At 41.2% G+C, this 26331-nt stretch overlaps 3 protein-coding genes across 11 annotated transcripts; 2 read left to right on the top strand and 1 right to left on the bottom strand.

Moving 5' to 3' along the window:
• The first annotated feature begins 81 nt into the window (after window positions 1-81).
• Window positions 82-2615, top strand: psmc3ip (PSMC3 interacting protein). The gene is made up of 8 exons (XM_086068161.1): window positions 82-236; window positions 432-532; window positions 614-703; window positions 983-1094; window positions 1208-1353; window positions 1465-1518; window positions 1586-1645; window positions 1718-2615. The coding sequence occupies exons 1-8, from the start codon at window positions 218-220 to the stop codon at window positions 1772-1774; spliced, it is 639 nt and encodes a 212-aa protein (XP_085924287.1). The 5' UTR covers window positions 82-217; the 3' UTR covers window positions 1775-2615.
• Window positions 1906-12177, bottom strand: mlx (MAX dimerization protein MLX). Of its 4 annotated transcripts, XM_086068028.1 has the most exons (9): window positions 11270-11421; window positions 11169-11197; window positions 9967-10006; window positions 9792-9881; window positions 8674-8771; window positions 8479-8578; window positions 5280-5379; window positions 4047-4248; window positions 1906-3962 (listed from the first exon to the last, which is right to left on the bottom strand). In XM_086068028.1, the coding sequence occupies exons 4-9, from the start codon at window positions 9856-9858 to the stop codon at window positions 3906-3908; spliced, it is 624 nt and encodes a 207-aa protein (XP_085924154.1). In that variant the 5' UTR covers window positions 9859-9881; window positions 9967-10006; window positions 11169-11197; window positions 11270-11421; the 3' UTR covers window positions 1906-3905. The 4 variants fall into 4 exon arrangements, with proteins under 4 accessions (XP_085924154.1, XP_085923891.1, XP_085923984.1 ...); XM_086067765.1 differs by lacking the exons at window positions 11169-11197; window positions 11270-11421 and adding an exon at window positions 11495-12177; XM_086067858.1 differs by lacking the exon at window positions 11169-11197.
• Window positions 7466-26028, top strand: fmnl1a (formin-like 1a). 6 transcript variants are annotated; one of them, XM_086067375.1, is made up of 27 exons: window positions 7466-7622; window positions 8489-10054; window positions 11760-11872; window positions 12101-12506; window positions 14591-14674; window positions 15106-15192; window positions 15708-15778; window positions 17048-17131; window positions 17213-17383; window positions 17471-17579; window positions 17657-17733; window positions 17814-17907; window positions 20147-20221; window positions 20301-20411; window positions 20498-20647; window positions 20730-20831; window positions 22839-23535; window positions 23617-23741; window positions 23829-24031; window positions 24121-24355; window positions 24421-24489; window positions 24567-24647; window positions 24734-25099; window positions 25162-25263; window positions 25336-25428; window positions 25578-25683; window positions 25762-26028. In XM_086067375.1, the coding sequence occupies exons 4-27, from the start codon at window positions 12321-12323 to the stop codon at window positions 25824-25826; spliced, it is 3543 nt and encodes a 1180-aa protein (XP_085923501.1). In that variant the 5' UTR covers window positions 7466-7622; window positions 8489-10054; window positions 11760-11872; window positions 12101-12320; the 3' UTR covers window positions 25827-26028. The 6 variants fall into 6 exon arrangements, with proteins under 6 accessions (XP_085923501.1, XP_085923413.1, XP_085923322.1 ...); XM_086067287.1 differs by having other exon boundaries at window positions 11760-12506; XM_086067196.1 differs by lacking the exons at window positions 7466-7622; window positions 8489-10054 and adding an exon at window positions 11497-11650.
• Window positions 26029-26331: the final 303 nt, after the last annotated feature.

The raw sequence follows: 26331 nt of genomic DNA, 5'->3' as shown, positions 1-26331 counted from the left end.
TAACAATTATAAACAGATCAGACAAATTGTAAACATAAAAAAACCCACATTATTACAGTGGGGGACAACCCCAAAGAAGACAGTCGGGAAGTCGGGGTGGGTGCTTGGCACGTCGCGGGTGACGTATCTGGTCACTAAACGATCTACACGTGACGAATCATTTTTGCGCGAAAGTCAACTGGGAAAGAAAGCGGAAGTGACTGAGGACGAGTTGAAAATGAGCAAAAAGGACAACAGTGAGTTATCTTGTCCATTATCATCATTTATGGCGTGTTGTTTTAATTTGTAGCCAAGTTAAGTTACCGCTAATGTTACGGTTTTAGTTAGGAAGACGTAGTCTAACATTAGCCTCACATATTAGCTCGCTAGCTAGACTTACAGTAGCCTACTGTCACCAACCAAGTCATAAACGCACTTTCTCATGTACACAGGCTCTGCAGTCATCCTCGCATACCTGAATGCCAAGAACCGTCCTTACAGCGCCCAGGATGTCTTCTGTAACCTACAAAAACAACACGGATTGGGCAAAACGGTTAGATGGACTTTGGGGAAACGCTGTGTTCAATAATAATAATAATAATAATAATAATACTGTGAATGTTTTTGTCACCAGGCAGTGGTCAAATCCATGGAGCTGCTCGCTCTGGAAGGCAAGATAAAAGAGAAGACTTATGGCAAACAGAAGATTTATTTTGCTGATCAGGTTGGTAGCATGTTGACAGGGGTGACATAACCAAGTCTGGTAGTTGTTGGCCCCGTCTCCTGACGTGTCCGCAAGAGTCCACAGGGGTTTCTCTAGTTGACTTATTGGGCCAAATAATAATAGCAGTCTCTCGAGGTCTCTTCTAGCCAGCAATCGGCAAAGGCTAATAAGGAGCCCTATGAAGGGGATTCCTGACTGATTTGTCAGCTGTCTCTCAGGTCCCCAGATTATACCTGTTGTGCTGTCTACATGTTGATCACCATTCTCTTCTTCACACAGGCTCAGTTTAAAGATGTGAACGATGGAGACCTAAAGGCTATGGACGTCCGCATTGCTAAGCTCAACGAGGAGACGCAGACCCTCAGCCAGAGCTGCAGACAGCTGGATGCAGGTACACACTTGCATCCAAAACACGAGACTTTTTACTTATCAAGTTTCAAAAGGGAATTTGTAGCTAAGAGCATGTTTTTCAGATGGGCTCTAATGTTACATACGTGGTTGCAGAGCTGAAGGATCTCAACAGCAGCTTGACCACACAGGAAATGATGTCAGAGATCGCCAGACTGAGAGACGAGTGTTCAGGAAGTCACGAGCGTCTGGACAAGATCAAGTCGGCCAGCAATGACGTCACGCCAGAGGAGAAAGACAAGGTTTGGGAGTTGTTTTTGAATTGCTGCCCAATAAAGACATTTGCCACTTATGAGCAAGCCATCGGCGTACCTCAATTGTCATTAGTTTCATCGGAAATATTTTATTTGCAGGTTTTGAAAGAGCACAACATTTATGTGAAAGAGTGGCGAAAGAGGAAGAGACTGGTAATAATTTAAAAGTCTTCCTTGCAGGGTCCATGTGTTAATTCTAGTTGTGCTCGATTGTACTCAGGCTTCAGACATGATGGACACAATCCTGGAGGGATACCCCAAGAGCAAGAAAGAGTTCCTGGTGGGTGAAATGAAGCTTATGGAGTTGATTGTGACACTTTTTGTTTTGTTTTAAGCGGTGTTGTCCTTTCAGGAGGAGGTTGGCGTGGAGACTGACGAAGACAACAAGGTGGTCGTGCCAACTGTTTGAAGATTAGTTTGCTGTATTTAAAAGCTTAGCTGTAATTGTTCTGCATGCGTTAGTTAAAAAAAGAAAGAAGTTTGCTGTCGATTGTCCATGTTTCTGTCCAATGTTTAGGGCAATATAGACAGCTCAACACCTTATTTCAGACACTTTTATTTCACCAGCAAAGGCAGTCAGATAAGGAATGATCCTGGCCACAACTGAGAGTAGCAGCACATTGAAAAACAAGCAAACATTTCAACGCCTATAATCAGCAAGAAACATTAGGAAAACAATGTTGTTTGCCTGAAATAAATAAGAAAAGGGGCAAAGAACAAACCGAAATTCTGGACTATTTAGAACAACTGTTCGATTTGGATTGTTGCAAAATGAACAGAAATAATTCAAGGGCAGACCCCTGAGGCACACCATGGGTTAAAACGGCTGGAGCGAGGTAAAACATTTACACACAAAACATCTATTTCTGATGCACTTATCACACCACAACACTCAACTCCGTAGTCGCCAACATTTATTCTGCCACAGACTGGTTTCCGGTCCTCCAGACATCTTGCAGGCCGGCAAACATCTGTGGGGGGCGTCACATACGTTCTTCGCGCACACAACATGACACAAACATCAATAGCGGACATTTATATATTTATACAGCATAGTGTGGAGGATTGGTTGGGGACTACTGACATGACAGGTCATCGAGAGGTGCGAAGTCTGTTTTGGGATCAATTAGAAGACTGTGTTGCTTGTCAATACAATACGTGGCTACTTTGAGGACTGCTTGCTTGTCTTTGTGCGTTTTCAGATATAGAAATTAAGTAAAAAACAAAATAAAAAGTCACTTTTGATGAAAGCGTTTTGAAGTACTGTCATCGAGACAATTAGCTTCCCATAATTTATTTACAAATCACTTGCTAGTCCCCTCTGAGCCATCTGGGGCTTTATGCTTCTGGCAGGGCCACCCGAGGCAAACAAAGACCTATAATGCACAGCAACTTTGGACTTTGTTTTCCCTCACCTGGCCATGCTTCACCGGCCCCCTTTGGAGCCAGGCCTGGAGGTGGGGCTTGTTGGCAAGTGCCTTTTGGGCTCACCACCTGTGGGAGGGTGGTCCGATCCACATACATTTGCTGTCGGGATGTGGACTGTCACCTCTCTGGCAAGTAAGGAGCTCGAGCTTGTGTGTGAGGTTGAGAAGTTGCAGCTAAATAGTTGGGCTTGCCTCCAAAAACCAGCTTGGGATCTGGTTTGTGGTTTCTGGCCTTGTTGAAAGGGGTTGGACTCTCTTCCACTCTGGGGTGGTAAGAGGTGCCGAGGTGTGGCACTTATTGCCTAGTCTTGGTGCCTGTACACTGGGTTTACCGTCCCCAGTGTGTGTGTGGGGGAGCTTCCCTCTCACTTTGGGTAGGGGAGGGAACCACTGCTGCTGCCCCAGCAAGCCCACCTCAGAAAAGACAATAGACAAGATAAAGGGATCACCCTTTTACTTGCTGAGTTACCTGTTTGCAAGGTACCGATGAGGGATAAAGTCAGACATTAGATGGCTTGTGAGGTAGTATCAGAAGCGCAACGAGCAGACCGTCGCTAGTTTGTAAGGAGCGAGTGTCCACGTCACTTTGTGTCGAAAGCCACCTCAGACATAACCAGACATAATGATCTAATAAGTTGCCCTGAAGACACGGCAACATCCTGCTTTGGTACGGAACGGAACAGTCAAATACTTCACTGATGCCCAAATTGACAAAAATTGTAGCTTGACACTTCAAAGTGACATTGATCACATATCATGGAAAATGTCGTTAACCCATCACTATTGACTTAATATTGTCTATGTACTGTACACTCACTAGCCATAATAGGCACATTTTAGTGAGATCGCCACAAACTCTGGCAAAGAATCTCCCTTGAGCAGAAAGTGAGCCCTGAGACATAAACATACACACATACTTCAACGTGTTGCTCTTGATAACATCCTGAGGCCTGTTTTTCAAAAGAATCCGTTGTCAGCTTTAGAAAATGTCACTGTTTTGTCTACTGACACGTTATCACAATTGTCAACCGGCTCAAATGGTCAAAATGAGACAAACATCAAGTGTGCCTCTGTGGCTAAAATAGACACCATCATGTACCATCACAGCCCGCATCAGTAGAGCTGCCCGTTGATCTGTTGCAACACGCTCATGACAAATTCCTTCAGCATCTACAGGAGGACAACAACAACAAAAACGCCGTCAAATGCAAGATATCGCGAGGACCCGGTGGGGCACACGTGCGGTGGTCGTACCAGCGGCTTGCAGTGCTCCTCGATCCAGTTGATCACGCTGGCCGACAGCTCCTGGAAGCTGTTGACAGACACGGCGCTGCTGAAGGAATAGAAGAGCGAGTCCATGATGCTCTGGAAGATGTGAAACTTGATCTGATCCGAGACTTGGTCCACGCCCTGCTGCGGATGGTTCTGGTACGTCTTCACAATCTGCTCATAGTTCCTATGAGGAGATGTATAACAATGCTTCTTTCATCATCAGGGGAAAAAAAGACACATCTCAGTTCATAGCTGTCCAGACAATAAAGAGCTAGCTGCATAGCTCATTTCAACCCCGATGCTAACCAAAACAGCAGCACCTACCAAGAGTGTAGTAAATACCTCAATACCAATTCATAGCTGTTTGTACGAGGGTCCAACTGATTAATCAGGTGACGATTTTTTCTGTCATTGCGCCTTTTATCCACTAGATGGCGCTCTGACTCCATTCAAGCCAATAAGCATGATTCTCGAGTCAAGGATTGTAATGCAGTCTAATGTTCTGCCTTCAATTCATATATTTGTTATTAGAAGCAATAAAGGACCCAAATATTTTATTCATCATTATAGCAAGACTAATGAATTTTCAGTTTATGTTGATTATGGTGACGCCGTATGGACAAAAGTGGTAATGTTATGTCTGAAGGAAGACCGCATTTCCAATAAGGACAAGCGCATTGCGTCATTTTTTTTAGCTCACTCCAGCGAGTCAGTGTTGATCCTTGACTGTCCTTTCATCCAAGGTAGCTATTGACGTATGCCATAAAGCAGTCAGCACATTTGTAGTGTGGCAGTGTTCCTACCATCCTCCTCAAAGTTGCTTTGTGCCAGTAAAAATGATACCGACCCCCAGAAGTTACGAAAATATTTTATTCAGGTTTAAAAGTTCACTAGTGCTACTTTATTTCATTTCTTCACGTTTATTTGATTTATTTATTTTTTGCCAGAATCTGTGACCTGCCTCAAAAAATTCATTGCCAGTCAAGCCCTAGTACTTTAAAGCACTTCGCAGCTAAAAAGATGGCAGCACCACCACCAAGCGAGTGGAATCTTACCATAATTTTTTAATATATATATATATCTTTCTCCATTATGAAAGAATCTATATGGACATTTAAGGGCTGATAAGTCTATTTAAAACTCAGTTGTTAACAAAAACAGCAGCACCCCTCCATAGACTTTCAATGCTTTTCTCTCTTTTTGTGTTGAACTCACGTTTTCATGATCTTCAGTGCCGTCACTTCTTTCCGTAAGCGGGAAACTTCCTCCTCTTGCTTCTTCTTCTCTTTGTGAAGAAACTTGATGTATTCAATGGCTGCACATAGAAAGAGTTGTGCAGTTGCAGGTTAACTGGATGTACCTGTAAAGGCCTTTTCACACTGCATTTAGATTTCTTGATTTTGGCCAGGGTGCAGGCATGTAAACTTGCCCATATTTGGAAGTGTTGACGTAGCTGCCTACCAGGAAGTAGCAGAGATGCTTTTCACGCTAGGTTAGACAAAAGGCAGACTGCACCTCAGCAATATATATTTGTCATGGCGGCAAAAGAAAGCTTTGCTTATTTTAAAGAGGAAGAGGATGAGGAGATGAGCAGCGGCATAAAAAAAAGGGAATATTTTTGGGGTGGACTATATTGGCACTCACAACAACTGGGCTAACGTTCTTCTTTATGTACCTCCCAAACCCTATATTCTTTTTGCGTCATTCTAAACTGTTTGCACTATTAAAACATGATTTTTTTTTTTTAACTCTTTGACTGCCATAAACGTTATAAAACGTTTAGCATAAACCTAGGGAAGGGCGCCGAGGACGTTAAAAGACGTCCCCTATGTTTTTTTTTTCTTTTTTCCGAAAACGGGTGCAGGAAAGCCTTGGGCAGCTGTGCTGAAAGTATCAGGCAGATCTGATTAGTAAAAGACTCGTTTTGGCCCCTAGAGGGCAGCGATGACTCTCTTTGCACAAGGTTGGATGGGCCGCCCACCGTGGGCGTCAGTAGAAGACGTGAGGCGGAGCTAGGGTGTTGAGGAGACAATGGCCTGGTCAAGCCACAATGGCTTGACCAAGCAACCGGTTGCAAGCAGCTCACGCTTGAGCATTTTTTTCAAAGACGGAAAGCATCAATCAATACTAAAAAGCGCATTGATGTCGACGATGATGATGACTCCGAGCTTGACGCCAAAGTTGGAAGCCTTGACGCGACTGCTATGACACGTAGTAAGCCTCACCGGCTAAGCGCGGCTGGCGCGGCTAGCGCTGCTAAGGCCGGAAAACGCGCACAATAGCCGGCCGGGTACTTCTACACAATCGGACATTCGATCGGGCGATGGAGAGTTGGCATCGACCAATGCAGATTGATGATGATGATGATGATGACTCCGAGCTTGACGCCAAAGTTGGAAGCCTTGACGCGACTCTTATGAACACGTAGTAAGCCTCACCGGCTAAGCGCAGCTACCGCTGCTAACGCCGGAGCTGCACAAGCGGACATTCGATCGGACAATGAAGAGTACCCCGAGTCCAATGCATATTCATCGGAGGAGCGGGTACAGTCTGATCACGGAGAAGACACTGTTTCTGGACTACGATGCCACCATGAATGGAGTGGATAAAATGGATCAGAACATCTCCTACCACCCGGTATAGCAACTGAAGGACACGAGGAAGCGAGACATAACGTAACCGTAGCATGATCCTGATATTAGACTTGATGGCAACACACACTGCAGTGTATACTTGCTATTCCCCGGAAAAAACGGCCTGCAAGAAAGTGGAGCACGCGAAGAGGCAATCTGTTGTGCAAATGCTGTTGCGTCTTCTTGCACGCAGGAGTGTGTTACAAAAAGAAAAACTGTCGTTGAAACATCCACATATTTGTAAATAGCACCACAGTTGCACACATTTGTAAATAGTTTGCCAAATTGTTGTCAAATTGTTACACTGTTGAATGTAAATAAACGTATTTTGCTATCAAAAAACACTTTTTCATTCTTGGTGGTAGTGTTTTATAGAAGTAAAGCACTATTTAGGTGTTTGTGGCATCATTCATGGACAAAAAGAAGTGTCAAATTCACTAGAATGCATGAAATAATATCGTTTCACTAAAAGCTTGATTTCTCCGTATTTTGGTCCAAAACAGGCGAAATTGGGTCAAACTAACCATTTTCTATTGTTGATTACTAAAGAACGGAATAAGGTAGAAACAAACTTTTTTTTTCTGATGAAAGATGAAAGTCCAATCTTTCATTTGGTAGTACGTGTGTTTCCATAGTCCAAACAGAACATTTTCTGTGGACCTTGAAAGATTAGTCAAAATGCTTAAATCGGCTGGCACTGACGGCATCCCTTTTCTGAAAACGTCTGGCAGTCAAAGAGTTAATTGCGGAGAATATTTATGCTCTTGGACTCCCCCCCGAGTTTGTTTATCATGCTACAACTAAAAGGAGCTTCGCCCCAACATGCAGACAGCTGGCATTCCCTCAGCAAGGAATGAATCCTTAGAGACATTGAGATGGAGGGACGAGAGCTTGCGTTATAAGGAAGTCAAGTGAAGATGACTAAGTAAGAGCTTTCTTCTATTTTTCATAATGGTGAAATGACTCCCTAACGGACCAACTAACAGCTGTTATCGAAATTGCAATTTGTTTCCATTCAAACTTGCAGCCAACGCAAGTAATGTCATGCATGCTGTGATCCTGAGAAGATTAAAATTTTAGCATCCGAGTGCCCTCATACTGGTCAGAGGAGACTTTCTCTCGCTCTCATAAGAAGGGAATATTTTAACTCATTCACTGCCATTGACGGCTATAGACGTCAAAAATTCATTTGAACTATTTCTATTAGTTTCAAATTGTCCCTACTTTTGTTAACAAGAGTATGAAATCCTAGATTTTTTTAATTGTACACTTAGAACAGATATCAAATTTGTGATTAATCGTGAGTTAACTAGTGAAGTCATGCGATTAATTACAATTAAAACATTTAATCGTCTCACGCTCCTAATTTTTTAATAATCTTTTCTTTTCTTTTTTAATTAGCGACATCAGGTGATAAATCTTTTTTAAATTGTAATTAATCACATGACTTCACTAGTTAACTCAAGATTAATCAGGAATTTGATATCTGTTCTAAATGTAAAATAAAAAAAATTCTAGGTTTTCATACTCTTAACAAAAGTGGAAAAAAATGTGAAACTAAAATAAATAGTTCTAATAATTTTTTTACGTCTATAGTCGTCAATGGCAGTGAATGAGTTAATTGAAAACTAATTGTATTTATTATTATTACTATTTATATAATGTGTTTGATATTTGTCCAATATGTCCTCCATTTGACTTCCTATTCCGACTAGCTAGCTTTGTTGACGTGTAGCCTATTAAACAATGTTGGCGATAAAAGATTTGTGTTGTCTCCTCACTCTTCTGCAGGACGGTGGCCTTGCTGATCTTCTGGGCTCCCACCGCAAATTCAGACTGCAGGCAGGTGGGCACAACTGATTGCAGGTCATCGTAGCCTTTCTGGAGAGAGAGGAAGATTATGAGCTTATAAAATGGTTCCCATGGTCTCGCAACAGTGGCAAATCTAGTCCTAGTCTAGGAGAGTGCAGTGTCACCTTGATGGCGTCACGCCGCTTCTGCTCGGCCTGCGTGTGCGCTTGCCTCCGCCGATCTTTGTAGGAGTTCTTGTGCCTGCAGTCGCTGTCCTCGTCATCTGTTGTCACATTTAACGCACAACGAATTGTCATACTTATCCTTCTATTAGTTAAAAGAGTAAATGCCCCATTACATATCCCAGAGTACGCCAGGGTTTCCCCCATTGCTGTATAAGCAATCTTCCCTTTCCCCATCAACGAAGAACGAATATGATTCAGCTTATGTTGCTAATTGGGATTTTGTCTTGTTTCTAACACTACACTTGCATAATGAAATCTATACCAGGTCAGGAACATTATCATTGCCTTGAGGCCTGCCGCAAACCGAGTGACATGGCCGAGCCTGGCTAACTGAAGCTCAATGTGCTTGCCCAGCTTTCATGAGTGAGTTTGCCAGCAATTTATGCAATTTTTAAGTTGTCATAACACAAAGAGTTTCCCCAACAAAAATATAAATGTGAGATCTTGCTTCTTTATTGATGCTATGTTATTTGTGGTTCACAAAAAAAAAAAATTCTTAGGGGGTGGGAATATTTGAATGAATGGGTGTGCGATTAGAGTCAAAATCGATTTTCGATTAAGAACGATATTTGATTCAAAATGATTTGATTGACAACTTATTTTTTGTTTCAATTTATAGACGTTCAAGGAATCGTAATCTATTCCAGTCTGACTCGCTAATGCTAATTAGTGCTCTACTTGCGGCACTTTTATTACTCAAAAGAACGGCTCTACGCTGCAAAAAAACCCAACTTTCATTGGAATAACTTGATTGTCACTTTTTTCTACTACTCTAATGTGGCTACAACTTAACAGTGTATTCGACCGCGTGGAACCACACTGCCCCTAAGTGGCCAAAGCGGGTACAACATGAACAGCGCTCTAAATAAAGGCACACACAAACAAAGGCACACCCATAATATTTATATATGTGGCCTCTGAAAATGTTGTTGCCTTATAATGCAGGTGGTTACAATTTTTCATGACAATTTTGGGGTGATTGTCCAGTTCAGTTGTTCTTGGCTATGTCACTCGGTGTGCAACGGAACTTAAGAGAAAGCCCGTGACAGGAGAAAGACCTGTGTTTGGTACTGAGGAGGCACTTGTTGAGCTGATGCTGTTGGCCCTCGACACTTCGCTTCCCATCCTGGACGTGTCGACAAAGAGACCTACAACAAATCACATTGTTCAGTATTCGTCATCATCATTATCGCCTTCTCCATGAGGCTGAGACGTGGAGACCAACAAACTCACCTGGGTCAAAGACGCCATCGCCGAACGCCACGTCCGAATGCTGAACCGTCACCAGGCAACCGGAGACAGAAAGAAAGGAAGGACAAAAGTAAGACTCAGTATAGTATTAAGTGCTGGCCTACATGATGACAATGAACCTCAAAAGCACCCACTGTGCACTTGCTAGATTGCTTCTTTTCACCGACGCACAAGACTTCAATCAATGCTGTTTGCCACTTGAATCAGGACACTGCCATACAATTACTCCACATGTGCTCAACACTACTTGGGAAGCCAAGTCTAGAAAATGTCCTCTTTAGCAAATCAATAAAAGGCAGCATTTTCTTTCTTGAAATATTAACTGCACCTTGTAAGGGACTTGCCTAGCTAGATACATCATATTCACAGCAGTATGTTGGAAGTATTGGTGTTAAAAAAAATCGATTCGGCAATATATCGCAATATTACAGAGCACAATTCTCGTATCGAGTGGTTATGTATGGTTGTTTGACAACTCGTGCCCTGGTTGGCTGGCAACCTGTTCAGGGTGTACCTGTACTTGGCCTCTAGCCCAAAAGTCAGCTGTGACATAAACATGTATTTCAAAATCTAAATCATTTTTTAAGCGACCAACATATGACATGTATTAATTACTACTATTTATAATAACATGTATTTATTACTATTACTACTATTTTTTTTTAATTACTAAATATATACTAATTATTACAATGGTTAAAAATATATAAGAGAATAAATGATGTAAATGTTGCATTTTCCTTCATGATGAGATGTTAAATCTCTGATGGACATCAGGAATTAGTTATTTTATTTCCATCATTTTTAATGAACTACAATGTTAACAAAATGGTTGACAGAGTAGTTTATTTACAAATATTTATAATAACATGTATTTATTACTATTACTACTATTATTTTTTTAATTACTAAATATATACAAATTATTACAATGGTTAAAAATATATAAGAGAATAAATGATGTAAATGTTGCATTTTCCTTCATGATGAGATGTTAAATCTCTGATGGACATCAGGAATTAGTTATTTTATTTCCATCATTTTTAATGAACTACAATGTTAACAAAATGGTTGACAGAGTAGTTTATTTACAAAGCATATTTTAACACGAAATCTCACACTCGTCGAGATTCAGCAGTTCAAAAACTCGCTGCCTGTAAACTGATTAAAACCTCAAAACTTACTTCACAAACACTTTCCAAAGTAAAAATGACTAAAAGAAGAAGGGGGGAAAGGCAGTTATTCTCCCCTTAGATGAGATTAAAAAATAAATAAAAACACTAACCAACTGCCTGCCAAGTGCGTCGTTTATTACAGGGTAGCGACAAAAAAAGAAAAAAGCCCTACAACTACATTTGCTTGACAATCAAGACAACAAAGCCCAACTACTAACAACCAGCTCGGCCGAAAGTGAAACGACGCACGACGGTTTACTTGGGACTGATGTCACAAAAGACTTGTAACAGACAAAAAAGATGATGTTTGTTACGAACACACGGCTGGACTTTACCTTGCCGTGGTCCTCGGGCGACGTCGTCGGATCCGCCATTTTGGAGGTCCGTGATAAGCTTGGTGCGTTCGCGGTCCTTCTGGTAAACTTTAGATGCACCGAAAGCCAAAACGACTTCCTGCGCTATCAAACCCAAGTACGTGGTCAGCTGGCAAAGTAAGAACGTGTTGTCATTAACCATTCGCTGAAACAGATTGTTGGCTTTTGTTGTCAACGTCAAAGCATTGTGACTGACGCTTGTGTGTGTGTTCCCTTTTTTCCCAAGCTTCCACAAATGTCGCAGGCTGGGATGCAGTAGTCCGTTTGGGCCACATGGTGTCGCTGTTGCTCCTCTTGGATCACTTGGCTGGCCCCAAGCAAGCTGGCCTCCTTTAAAGGGTAAAGATCAAACTCCAGGGTGGCTTCAAGAGGAAAGTAGCCAGTACATGTGGTACAAAACGTAAACTTCACGTCTAACTTCAAAACACCTGCATCCACCCTAACAGTCACAACCACAGTCCTCTCCCTCGTGTGTGCTCCACCCTGTGTTCTTGGTGTCGCTGCTATATACAGGAAGTTACCCTTCTGCTTTTCTGTTTGTGTGGTTTCTGTCTTTCTGCCTTTCAGAGTGTGTTGCCTTCCGCTCAGATACCGCACTCAGAGCTCTTCTCAAGGTGTTCTTCTTCCATCCTTGACCAAGTTGCAATGCAGCCCCTCTCTCCACAAGACTTCATCTAAGCCTACGCGCTCTTTCGGTGTGACTGCGGCCCGCTCTGGTATGCTCTGATTTCTTGGTAGAAAGTGTTTGTGCACGGCTTTCCTCCTGGATTACTTGTGGAGATTAGTGATGGGGAATGCCGGGGGCTCGGAGCAGGAGCCGACGCCCGACGGCCGTGAGTCCAGGAGTTCGGTGGGCACGGCGTCCAACATGAGCGAACCCGGCGCACCGACGCTGCCCAAGAAGCAGCCGGCTAACCCCAAGCTGCCCCTGCCCGCTGAGGAGGAGCTGCAGGAGCGCTTCAACGTGGTGCTGGTGAGTGAAAAACTGTCTTTTGAACTCACTTTAATAATCCCACAGAGGTCACATATGCAGAATTAGGCAAGAGTCACCTGTCACTTTTTTATAAAGAGTTCTTTGTTATTTACCTACTTTAATCTTTGTATTTATTTTGGCCATTGACAGCTACCTGATTTTCCTAAATGTAAAAAAAAGTAGGGTTCAAAACATTTAAAAAAACCACAGACATTTATTAGCCCATCGTCAGACTGAAAATAAAGTACAGTAGTTCCTTGAGATACGAGGGACCCGACTTTTTTTTCTTTCTTTTTTTTAGATCCTAGCCATCATTATGACTTTTTGCTTTGACTTAAGAGCATATATTTAAGATACAAGCACTTTGGAAGCAGATATAATTAGCTAATATTCTTCAATAAAGTGGCTATTCCATGTTTACAGACACATCCAGTTCAAGTCAATTGTCAAAACTGAACAAAATAAAGAGAAATTGCACTTTGCGTATTTAAAACAACTGCATAGCCTCCACGAGATGAGTGCTAACACATAAAGATCAACATAGGCACAGGCTAAGTGGTGGCGTTAGGTAACACATGTAGACAGACAAAATCCTCCGCGTAGATCACATTACTATAAGCACAGCCAGACTTGGTTTGTGCTCAGAATTTCCGAACCTACACCACAACTTCATTTAAAAATGGTCACCCCAACTAGGGAAAAGCTGGCAAAAAAGCATGCCAACAAATTGATTAAAAAAAAAAATGACAAAAGTGTGTCAAAGTCTGCTTGATTATAGAAAATAGGAACAGAAATGTGCAAATGCTGAAGTCCAATAATTTGAGCTTGACATTAAGAGATAGTTCATTGGTAATTTGTATGTTGCTCATTTTGTGACTTAATAAATCAATCTCACTCTTATTACAGAACAAAATCACATGTAGGGCCAAAATAAATGGTTCATAGGCCATAAAACCTACAAAGCTCGGATAACCTACAACAGTTGAGTGTTTAAACATACAGCATTACCAAATGAAATGGAAAAGACGAGATCCGCGCCAATTTTTTTCTACTATTGTGAGCGTGCACGGGTCTGAAGGGGAAGTGGGGCAACACAGCTCCACCACAGACCATAAGACCGGAAAGCAGCACGCTTTCAACATGCTCCATTCGGAATGTTTGTGCTTCATATTTTCATCATCAAATACACCATATCTGCTTGCCTTTTGAGTTTATACGCCCCTTAGCAGATCATGTTCGACCTGTAGGAAGTTGTTGTTCAAAAGAGGCCATGTTGATCATGTGATTTCTCCCGGCCAGTCACAGAAGAAGTTACTTATAAATATAACTTGGTGCCACTTAATATGTAATTTTTTTTTCTTTTATAAAATCTGTGACACAATTACCAATTGAATAAACAATGTACCTCTCAGCCGTTGGAGCATGACCTCATTTCCTGTCTGCGCTAAGCAAGTTAGGAGGAAGTACAATGAACAGAAGATTCACGTTTAGCAAACAAGCAACAAGCACATGTTCATGGTGTCTCAAAGTGAGCATCAGTTTGAATTTGTCTCCGTTTTTAAATGTTAAGGGGGGCATCTTGCTCATTTAAATGTCAAACCACAATAATAATAAAAAAACAACAGCAAGAGAGCAGACGGCAACTTGGCAGCAGCCACATATCCGCTGCCTTCACAGTTCCTGAGGTGAACAAGGGTGACTGAGACCAAACACCATCGCATCTGAAATTTAAGAAGTTCAGCGCCGTTCAGGCTTTGATTTCCTCCAGACAGCACGAAAGTTGCCTTAAGGACAAAGCCTTCTTTTTGATGAACAGGACATAGATCTGACTGTCATCAACATAGCCGTGAAAGGAAATGCCACACTTTCTTAAGATGGTAGCCGGGGACAGCAAAAACAATGAAAACAGAAAGGGCCCCATAATTGAACCCTGTGGTACACCATATGGGTAGAACAGGATTCAGACTAGAGCAACCAAGGCTACCATAAAAAGTCCTGCCTGCCAAGCAGGATCTAAACCACTCAAAGAACTTAATAAAATAAAATAAATGCAGGTTAATAATGAGAATGCTACTGTCTTTCAGAGCTACATGAACCTTCCACCTGATAAACTGCAGCTGTTGAGTCAGTACGACAATGACAAGAAATGGGAGCTTGTCTGTGACCAGGTACTGTGATTTTGTTTTATTTGACCTTTTGTAATTTTAAAAGTCATTTATTTTTTAATTTAATATTTCAAATTGTATTTAATGGAATTGTTTTATTATTATTATTATTTTTTGAAAATGTAAATATTAGCATTTTCATTTTTTTTTAAATGTAATTCATCAAATTTTTAATTGAGTTATAATTTTATTTAGTTATATCTATCAATACATTTTTTTAAACCAAAATTTAATCTAAAATTATTTAAAATTAAATTTCCAAGAAGTTGTTTTGCCTTCACACGGCGCATATGTGGTTAAGCACAGTGTTAAAACCTCAAAGGCGTCGGCATGGCAACAGTGTCGGATGACGGCACACATGGAGTGTGTTAGCGTGTGCACACTTACCTCAATGTTAGTGTGTGTCGTTCAGATCACTCTCTCTGCTCTCTCAGGAGCGCTTCCAGGTGAAAAGCCCTCCGTCCACGTACCCGGCCAAGATCAGGAGCTTCTATCAGGACCAAGTGGTGGTTGCTCGCCGGGTCAGTAAACTGGATCTTGCCTCATCAAACCAAATGATTAATCGGCCAATATAAATGTATACTCATGTTGCTGATTTTTTTTTTTGGGGGGGAGGGGGCATATATTTGCCAATTGTTGTTTTTGTTTTTTTAAAGCACATTAACACTTTACTACATAAGATAATGATAATGACATTCAAACATCCCCGTGCAAAAAAATTAATAAAAAAATGGCACATTCTTCTCTGTTGTAATTGTAAAACTAATACTTTAAGACAAAGTATTGTAAGACAGTCAAATGTTGTACCTATAATTCATACCTTTATTGTGTAACCGTTAATTTAGTTATTTTATTTTATCCATTAGATATATATTTTTTTATTATTAATCGGCTGATTAATTGGTTATCGGACTATAATTGGAATCAACATCTGTTTGAATAAAAATCCATATCGGCTGGGTGCTAATATGCAGTACAAAGCTATGCTGTCTATGATTGTAATGACTTACATTCTCTGCTGGTGCTTGTTTATTAGAAGAAAAGAATACAAGATGCCACCAAAGTCCTCAAGGATTTGGAAATATCCCTGCGTACCAACCACATTGGGTAAGCTACATGAATTCACCAAAAATAAGTGCTTTTATGAATAAAAATAAAAAACTTAAAAAAATAAAAGCAATAATTGTATGAATTCCCTATGAATAATTATTTTCATAAACATGATTTATGCAGCACGTTTTGGGTACATTTAACATACATATGAGCATACTTTATTTAATGGAATGAATTGTATTTAATGTAAACATTTTATATATATATATATATATATATATATATATATATATATATATATATATATATATATATATATATATATATATATATATATATATATATATATATATATATATATATATATATAATTTTATTTATTCTTTACTTCCCCCAGATGATAAATACACTTGATTTAGTACTTAACTGAACATTACACTTAGATAAATTTACTTTATTTAATGTAATTACTGTTAGTTAATTCAACATTTCAAATTCTTATATTGCCATTACAATACATGTTCCTCAGTAATAATATTAATGATCATTTTTATACATTGTTATAACAAAAGTTAAAAATACATTTTACATTAATATAGGAATCGACTTAATGTAATTGATTCTATTGAATTCAAAGTGTGAATCCCGAAAAATGGTATTGTAAAACTTTCCCCCTTAACGTCAAGATCTTATTGATAGATATTAGTTGTTTGCATTATACCATCTGTAATAATGATAAACGACTTAAAATTAATCAATACGTGCAACGATTAATTGATTAATAGGCAACTAATTGGTTATAAACTTAATATTTATTTTGATAATTGACGATTAATAGAGACCCTGTTTAATTTAAAATGGGCAAATCCTCAGAATTTCAGCCTCAGCAGTTCGATTTCTGTAGTCCTCCATGAAAGCAAGCTGATTATCTTTGTCGTTTGCAAACATCTGCTTTTACTTTGGAAAAAAGTGATCAACATTTTTTCTCTCTGATTTGCTGACATGTAGCAGACCAAATCAGTCATTGAATCCCAATTCATTTATAGGCTACTAGTGCATTTCCTTCAATGTCAACTTGAAATAATATCCTGTTTTGGAATAAAGGGAGGACAAGTAACATGTTTAAAAAAAAAAAAGGGATTCATCAAAAAATCTATAGAATAACCAAGAGATTAATCGATGACCAAAATATATTATTTAAAGTGTTCATTGTTGACTGGCTGGGAGAAGCCGCATGGTTATACTGTTCTATAATTCTAACAACCAAACAAAACCTTCCTTGGTGGAGGTAATCATTCACCGGGACTACTTTGTGTCTCGTAGTTGGGCTCAAGAGTTCCTCAACGAGCAGAATAAAGGTCTGGACGTGTTGGTGGAGTATTTGTCTCAGGCCCAGTGTGATGTCACGTGAGTAGCACAGCAGCAGCTTGAAAAGCTTCCCGATATTCTCCCGCCATCCACTGAGTCACCTGATATATTGGAATGCAGGTCTGACATGGAGAACAGCGAGAACGGAGGCACTGTGAGCGACAGAGCGAGGCCCGTCATCGGGAGGTCCATCGAGGACTTGACCAAGACCAGCAGAAGTAGCGGCAGCAGCAGCAGCAGCGGCTCGCACTCGCACGGGATGAGCCGAGCTGCACGAGCGCTCACAGTGAGGTGAGAAGCTGTCTTAAAAAAAAAAAAGTCGGGATGATCTTTTTGTTTTTGAGGTTGGCGGTCCACTCACGTCGCCATCTTGAACAGAATCAGCTCCACTCTGGGGAACAAGATGCTTAAGAAGTCTCACTTGCCAAGTCAGAGAGATGACGTGCACGTGTGCATCATGTGCCTGAGGGCCATCATGAACTATCAGGTAACAAAGGTTACTATAGGTCATGAATACTGACCAAATACCTCAAATTCTGTTCATGTTTTCCATTCCTGTTTCAGTCGGGTTTCAACCTGGTGATGACGCACCCGCGCTGCGTCAACGAGATCGCGCTCAGCCTCAACAGCAGGAACCACAGGTGTGTATGTGTGTGTGTGTGTGCGTGTGTGTGTATGTGAATACCCGTGACATCGACATCACATGCGTCTTCTGTGACAGGACCAAAGCCCTGGTGCTGGAACTGCTGGCCGCCGTGTGTCTGGTCAGAGGAGGACATGACATCATCCTGTCAGCCTTCGACAACTTCAGAGAGGTTCCTTAATAACAATTATAATCATAATAGATATTATCATCCACTCTTATGTACAGTACAGAACAATCTTTCTCATTATGCTTGTGCACCCCCATGTGGACAAAAGGTGCAATGCACACACATCTGATAATGTCATGAACCTTATGCGTGGTTTGGCCAAAGTATAAAATATGAATTGCTTTGGTGCCAAGAAACTACACTGAAGTGAGTTGATGAGCTTAATGTAGTGCTTTGCTGCCATCTTGTGGCATCTATAGGTAATTCAAATGATTTAGGGGTTGTGTTGGGGGTGCTTGAGGATTTTTGCAAATCAGGGTTCACGGTACTCAAATGTTATTCATACCATTATCAAATATAAAAAGTTAAGCTCCCCTCCCCCACAATTACCGGTATGTCATTAAAATATAAACGTTACTTACAAACATGTAATATTGTAATATGCCACTGGCGTCGGAGGCCTTGTTCCTTCAAAATTGTCAGTCACAGACCCCCAAAATGGCATGATTGTTTCACCATTAATGTTCATCAAATAGAGTAAGCCATTTCCGACGCTTTTTTGACCCTTGTGGGGACTGACTAATAATATGCATTTTTGAAAAAATATGAAATGTACCAAATTGTGTCTTCTACATATTGTTGTCTCATGATTATATAACTTTGAATGCACATGTAATCATAAATATTGTCAAATTTGAATATATTATAAAATGCATATTTTCATTTTAATATGCCATTAAAGGTGCATTGTGCCGTTTAAAGAGGTAATATTAAAGCTTTTTCTACATCATGCATGCTCCACCAATGCCCAGATGAGTCAGAAGAGCCCTGACTGTTTTTACTCTGACCGCACCTATCAGCTTTTATCTTCCCTTTATAGTAGAGTGTGCGGACCCTCACACTTCACAGTTTCTTTGGGGAGGGGCGGAGTTTTTCTTATCTCGTTTGAAGTCATGTCTTCGTTTGACAACTGTGGCTGTCACGTATTCTGACACAGATGCTGCAGTTACTACTTTGAGCCAGAGGTGGCAGTCGTGAGTAAAAAAGTGACAAACTGCACAAAGATCCTTTAAAATACAAATATGTCACAAATTAATGTTAATATTAATTAATAAAATCAATCAATAAATAATAGTAATAATAATAGTAATAATAATAATAATGATAATAATAATATGTATTTTCACATTTTACATTACACTGGCATATTTTTTAAATGAGTTTCACTAAAATGTTATAAATAAATCTTTATTGGCGTCTATTAAAATAAGTTAATTCTCAATTGTAATAATATGTGTATGTATTTTTCAAAATGTCATGTTATTAAAACAGTTTCTATTTTATATATAGTATTTAGCTACAATACATAATTTAGGGATGCTCAATAATATATATTTTTTCAGACCAATAGCAGATGCTGCAGTTACTACTTTGAGCCAGAGGTGGCAGTCGTGAGTAAAAAAGTGACAAACTGCACACAGATCCTTTAAAATACAAATATGTCACAAATTAATGTTAATAGTAATTAATAAAATCAATCAATAAATAATAGTAATAATAATAGTAATAATAATAGTAATAATAATAATAATGATAATAATAATATGTATTTTCACATTTTACATTACACTGGCACATTTTTTAAATGAGTTTCACTAAAATGTTATAAATAAATCTTTATTGGCGTCTATTAAAATAAGTTAATTCTCAATTGTAATAATATGTGTATGTATTTTTCAAAATGTCATGTTATTAAAACAGTTTCTATTTTATATATAGTATTTAGCTACAATACATAATTTAGGGATGTTCAATAATATATATTTTTTCAGACCAATAGCAGTACGAGTAGACAATTATTTGAGTAGTCACTGATACCAATATCACTAGTACATTTGTGATACAATTTCCACCCCCCCCCCCAAAAAGTGACAGATAAATTAGATTTTTTTTCCCCAATAAACCGTTTTTCCTTAAAATTGCATGAAATTCGCAGCAATTTTCTATTCTTCAAATTTCTAATTCTTGATCGTAAAATGGTCATACTGGCATCTGTACTAATACGTTGAAATAAGGCCGGGTTCCTGGTTTCGATACTCTCCCATCCTTACTTACATTATTGCATTTGAATGTATATGTTAATATAAAAGTAATTCAAACTACAATTTGTAATACATTTTTTTTTACTAAATACCATATTTTATAATTATGCATCTATTTATGTTTTTTTTTTGTCTCACAGGTGAGCAAAGAGAGGTACCGCTTTGAGAAGCTGATGGAGTATTTCATCAACGACGACTGCAACATTGACTTCATGGTATGTCCCACACATGCTCCGAATTGCATTCGAATCATTTGAAACCGACGGTTCAAAATGGAATCTCATCAATTTGCAGGTGGCCTGCATGCAGTTCATCAACATTGTGGTCCATTCCGTGGAGAACATGAACTTCCGCGTGCACCTGCAGTACGAGTTCACCAAGTTGGGCTTGGACAAGTATCTGGACGTGAGACGATTGTGCCGGTGTCGCTCATGAAGTCTCCCGTGAATCGAGTTGACCGTGATGTATCCCGTCTTGTCCGTGCTTTTTAGAGTCTGCGGCAAACGGAGAGCGAGAAGCTTCTGGTGCAAATCCAGGCCTACCTGGACAACGTGCTGGACGTGGGCGCTCTGTTGGAAGACGCCGAGAGCCGAGGCGGCGTTCTGGAGCACGTGGACCAGCTGCAGGACCACAATGTTCAGGTGGGCTACGTAGACCGCATGAGTGCGACGGAGGTCGTGGGGAAGGTGTGCTCAGATGTTCCGCCCGCTGTGCTTTTTTCAGCTCAATGCTCAGCTCCAAGAGATGGAGTCTCAGAACGCAGAGAAGATTTCCGAAATCGAGACTCAACTCATGCAGGCCACCAAAGAGGCCGAGTTGCTCAAGGTACGTTGATTTACCCAACTGCAGAGAGTAGCGGGCATTTTTATGGAGTTACAGCTGAAGCTTTCTGCGTAACCTTCGAGGCATTTTTATGAGCATTGTATTGTTTCAAATGTTTTGTAATGTGTCGTCATGTTCACACTTGCTGCACGGCTGTGAGATCATGCCGATGAGTGGTTTGTCAATGTCTCAAAGGATACAGTATTCTGGCTAAAGTACTTTTATTAGGTTCTAATGCTGCATTCGAGGAAGGTCGGAAGTCTGACTTACCCCAGTTGGCTTTTCCCAGTTCCGACCTGAAAGCGTTCGAAGCGAAAGTAAACAACCAAAATAATGGATAGTGATAAATTGTTTTTTATTTTGGTCCTCAAAACACATTTTGATCTCCAGCAAACTTACCTTTTTTTTGCAATTTTACTTCATTTATGTATTTATCTTATTTCATTAGCATTCCATACAGTTCAGTAGTTCACCGTATAATTTCATGCAGGGAGATAGCGGCATACTGTCACGTACGTTGTGTTACGTGAAGTTATGTTGAATATTTATGAATGAAGAAAGCGATCTAGTTTTATACTCGAGTAAATTGTGTTTGACCATTCACGGTCTGTGTTTCCAAAGGTGTCGCCACTGGAGAGTGACGTCACATTGAAGTCGGTCGGTACTTCTTTTTCCGACTTTGCAAGTGGAATTTCCAATTCAAGGGGGCGTTCCCGTACACACTTCCTGGTTTGCAGTCGGAAAAGTTAGACTTCCGAGCATCCTCGAATGAAGCATAAGTGTTACATCATTCAAGATGGAAGCTGTAATGCGTCTATTCACGATTACACTTGATGCATCACTTTAAAACCATGTAGATGTTTGTTTGCTCAATGTTTTTAGCAACATGACTATTAGTATTAATGCTGCATTCAAGGACAGTGGGAAGTCTGACTTTTCTGACTTTTCTGAGTGTGTACGGGAACGCCCCCTTGAACTCGGAAATTCCACTTGCAAAGTCAAAAAAAAAAGTACCTCGACTTCACGACGGACTATAATGTGATGACACTCTACAATGGCGACCCCTTTGGAAACACAGACTGTGAATGGTAAAACACAATTTACTCGAGTATAAAACTAGATAGCTTTCTTCATTCATAAATTTTCGATATAACTTCACGCGACACAACATACGTGACAGTATGCCGCTATCTCCCTGCATGAAATTATACGGTGAACCACTGAACTATATAGAATGCTAATGAAATAAGATAAATACATAAATGAAGTAAAATTGCAAAAAAGGTAAGTTTGCTGGAGATCAAAATGTGTTTTGAGGACCAAAATAAAAAACTATTTATCACTATCTGCCATTTTGGTTGTTTACTTTCGCCTCAAATGCTTTCAGGTCAGAAGTGGGAAAAACAACTGGGATAAATCTGACTTCCGACCATCCTCGAATGCTGCATAAGACAGTTTGTTTTTCGGCATTCTTGTGATTTTAATGTTATACTGTCTTATAGGGGTGTTATAAAAAATTGATTCTGCAATATATCGCGATATTACAGCGCGCAATCCTCGAATCGATTTGATATGCGGCCAAATCGATTTTTAAACATCCATTTTTTTATGGGAATATTGAACAAAACGTCTTACTTAGGGTTAGGTTTCACACTTTAAGCATGGAAGAATGTTATATTAATGGAACATTAAGCCTTCATATTTGATTTCAGTGCTGTTCAAACATGAAACAGACTGCAACCTGTTTGTTAAATGCAGTGGCTCAGTTATAAGCCTGAATTTTCAGATAAATAAATACATTTCCATACAAATCTTACAGTGTACATGTACAAGTTTACTGATTAGTATTTTCTAAATTTGAGTAAAAAAAAAATATATAAAAAAATCGCAATAATCATTTTTTTTGATTCGTATCGGGATTAATCGGTATCGAATCGAATCGTGACCTATGAATCGTGATACATGCATGTCTGTGAGAGCATGCTGATGAGTAGTGTATTCCATCATCAGGAAAGCCTGCGAGACTCGTGCTCTCAGGTGAGCACCTTGCAGCAGAGGGAACGTGAGAAGGAACTGGACAGGGAGCGGGAGAAAGAGAGGGAGCGTTTGAGCATGGCGGCTTCTCAGGCAGCTTCTGAGCTGGAGCAGAAGGTCCAGGAGTTGCAGGAGAAGGGTCTGGTCTGCTTGACCAGGACCCCCTCGGGAAGTTTGGACATCAAGATTGCGCCCCCCACCGCGACCGATAGCGTCTCGGTACAAACACACCAGATGATTTGCGCGACTTGTGTCGCCTCAGCTGCAATCCGTCCCTCGACATCTCCTCCAACTACATTACCGGCCCCACCACCACCACCACCACCACCACCTCTTTCTTCTTCTGGAAGAGAGCCGCCACCACCTCCTGCACCTGCTGCCAGAGGAGGGCCGCTACCACCACCTCCACCTCCTCCACCTCCTCCGGCCCTTGCTGCCGGAGAAGGGCTGCCACCACCTCCTCCTCCACTTCCTCCACTTGCCGGTGGAGGAGGACCTCCCCCGCCACCACCACCTCCACCACCGCCTCCTCCACCTGTTGCCGGAGGAGGGGCTCCTCCACCGCCACCGCCTCCTCCTCCTCCACCTGCCGGCGGAGAAGGGCTGCCACCTCCGCCGCCTCCACCCGGTGCTTCTATTCCATCCCCTCTTGGAGCACCGAGCATTCTGTCAGGTAGTGAGAAGTGAAAAGATCTAGATCCCAGATCTGATATTGTAAAAAGATAATAACTTGGTCTTCTTTGTGTCTCCTCAGGGTTCAAGGGTAAGAAGCCTATCCAGACTAAGTTTAGGATGCCATTGTTGAACTGGCAGCCTCTAAAACCCAATCAGGTCACGGGAACTGTGTTTAATGAGCTGGATGATGAGCATGTCTTGGAGGTAAGGAGGTGCACATCGGACAGAGAACAGTTTGTGGAGGTCTGAAGACCAAGGAACAAGGTTTATCATCCTTCTACGTCCCTCCAGGAGCTGAACATGGAGATGTTTGAAGAACAGTTCAAGACCAAGGCGCAGGGTACCCCGACAGACCTGATGATGGGGAAAAAGAAGTTAGGGCAGAAGGCTCCTACCAAGACGTCTTTGATTGACCCCAACAAGGCCAAGAATTTGGCCATCACATTGCGCAAAGCGGGGATGACTCCTTCGGAGATCTGCGCCGCCATCGAGACGTACGGACCGCCTAACTCAACTTCTTCACGACTTAATAGACTCTTTTTTTTTTTTAAACCCACTCCTGTTGTCTGTTTCTTTTTTACAGGTACGATCAGCAGTCATTGTCCATCGACTTCCTGGAGCTGCTGGAGCACTTCATTCCCTCTGACTTTGAGATCAAGTTGCTGATCAACTACGAGAATGACGGCCGACCCCTCGAGGACCTGACGGACGAAGACCAGTTCATTTTGCGCTTCGGCAAGATCCCTCGCCTGAGCCAGCGGATTAACACTCTCACCTTCATGGGAAATTTCCCAGAGAGCATCAAACGGCTGCAGCCGGTGAGTCCAGCCTCCTTCTAAAATGTTGGAGCAAAGATCTGACTGACTATTTGTTTGTGTCGCAGCAAATCAACTCCATTATCGCGGCTTCCATGTCCATCAAGTCTTCAGCCAAACTAAAGAAGATCTTAGAGGTTGGTCCAAGAGATTTAACATGCTCACGAAGCCTTCAGGCGGATCCTAACTTTGTTTTTTTGGTACCCCCTTTTAGATCGTGTTAGCGTTTGGCAACTACATGAACAGCAGCAAGCGAGGGGCAGCTTATGGCTTTAGACTGCAAAGTCTAGATCTCGTAAGAAGCGTCCCAAGAGCTTTCATCAGAATGGAGACCAGCGGTGGGTTCTCAAGGAGCCGTGTCAACTTGTGTTTGTCTTTCAGCTACTGGAAACCAAGTCCACAGACCGCACGCAGACGCTGCTCCACTTCATTGCCAACATTGTCCACGAGAAGTATCCCGACCTAGCCAACTTCCACACAGAACTCCACTTTGTGGACAAGGCAGCCCTCGGTACTTGTGAACACGTGCTCCTTTTGTCTTTACACGAATATTCTTACTCAAAAGCTCCCATCTCTCTGCCAGTGTCCTTGGACAGCATCCTCCAGGACATCCGCTCCCTGGAGCGAGGGATGGAAATGACCAAGAGGGAGTTTGTGGTGTTGGATGACAGCCCAGTCTTAAAGGAGTTCATCAAAAGCAACAGTGAGCAGTTGGAGTCTCTGATGAAAGACAGCAAGACTGCTCAGGTTAGCCTCAAATGTCCCAAGCGAGCTTGCGCATCACCTAACCTGACTTCTCCATTGTGTAGGAGGCTTACTGCTCAGTTGTGGAGTATTTCGGCGAGAACACCAAAACCACGCAGCCGGCCATGTTCTTCCCGCTCTTTGTACGCTTTATCAAAGCCTACAAGGTGAGAATGTCTGCTGGGCTTGCAAAAGTCTGGAACATCTGGAGCTGACGATGCAGTTTTTTTTGTCCACAGAAAGCCGAGCAAGACAATCTGCTGAAGAAGAAAATGGAGCTCGAGATGAGCCAAGCGAAAGATAGTTCGCCAACAAAGGCTGGAAGCCAAAGGGTAAAAAATAGTACACAATATTTAGGCACTGATTTCTGGATGCAGTACAGAGGCATACTGCTTTTTGGGTTGGGTCACATGACGTTTACAAGGCAAGCCCATGGGCAATTTCCGTCGACAACGCTTTCTTTCTGTTTAAATCCTTTAAGGGTCCCCCGATGCCCAAGATGGACTTTATTGCTGAGCTGAAGAGGAAGCAGGTGCAACCTCAGGTGCGCGAGGGCAAGGATGGCGCTTTGGAGGATATCATCACAGGTAAGACCAAGAGACAAGTTTACATGTGTGGAAAGTGTCGCTATGGTCATACGCTTATTGCTCGTTCCCCACCCTCAGATCTGAGGAATACGCCGTACCGCCGCACGGACGGTCGCCGGACAGCTCAGCGTTCGGAAAGCTAAAAGAAACAACAACCTCAAGGCTGAAAGTGGATTGATACACACACACGCACACAAGATGTCAACGTCAGATCTCCTGCCAGTAAAACAACATGATCGCTTGTTGGCTTGTTAGCACGAAGTTGCTTTGTAAATACATACATTCAAGATGTGTTTTAATCAAAAACATTATGGAAAGAAATTACCGTACATTTTCAGATGTATCTGTGTTGTTCTTTTCAAAATAAAAAAAGAATACTTTTTTAAATTTTAAAAGCCTATTCAGTGTTTTAAACCGGCAGGGGACGTACATTCAGGGAAGGAGGTGAATAAAAAAAAAAAAAAGGTGGGCTGCGCCCTTTTGGGCATGAACACATCAAACTCCATTCCATGATTTAAAAAAGATATAGTAATGATAATAATGTACCAAAATCACCAGCTGCGCCACTATTTAGACATGGTCTGAGCAGTCTTAACTTTAGACCACCTTTCTGCCACCAAATCATCATTTCGCTTGGTGATGGGCGTA

The sequence above is a fragment of the Leptonotus elevatus genome, chromosome 1, assembly GCF_054856555.1.
Source record: "Leptonotus elevatus isolate MCC_2025b chromosome 1, RoL_Lele_1.0, whole genome shotgun sequence".
Lineage (NCBI taxonomy): Eukaryota > Metazoa > Chordata > Actinopteri > Syngnathiformes > Syngnathidae > Leptonotus > Leptonotus elevatus.
This window is presented reverse-complemented; position numbering and strand designations above follow the sequence as displayed.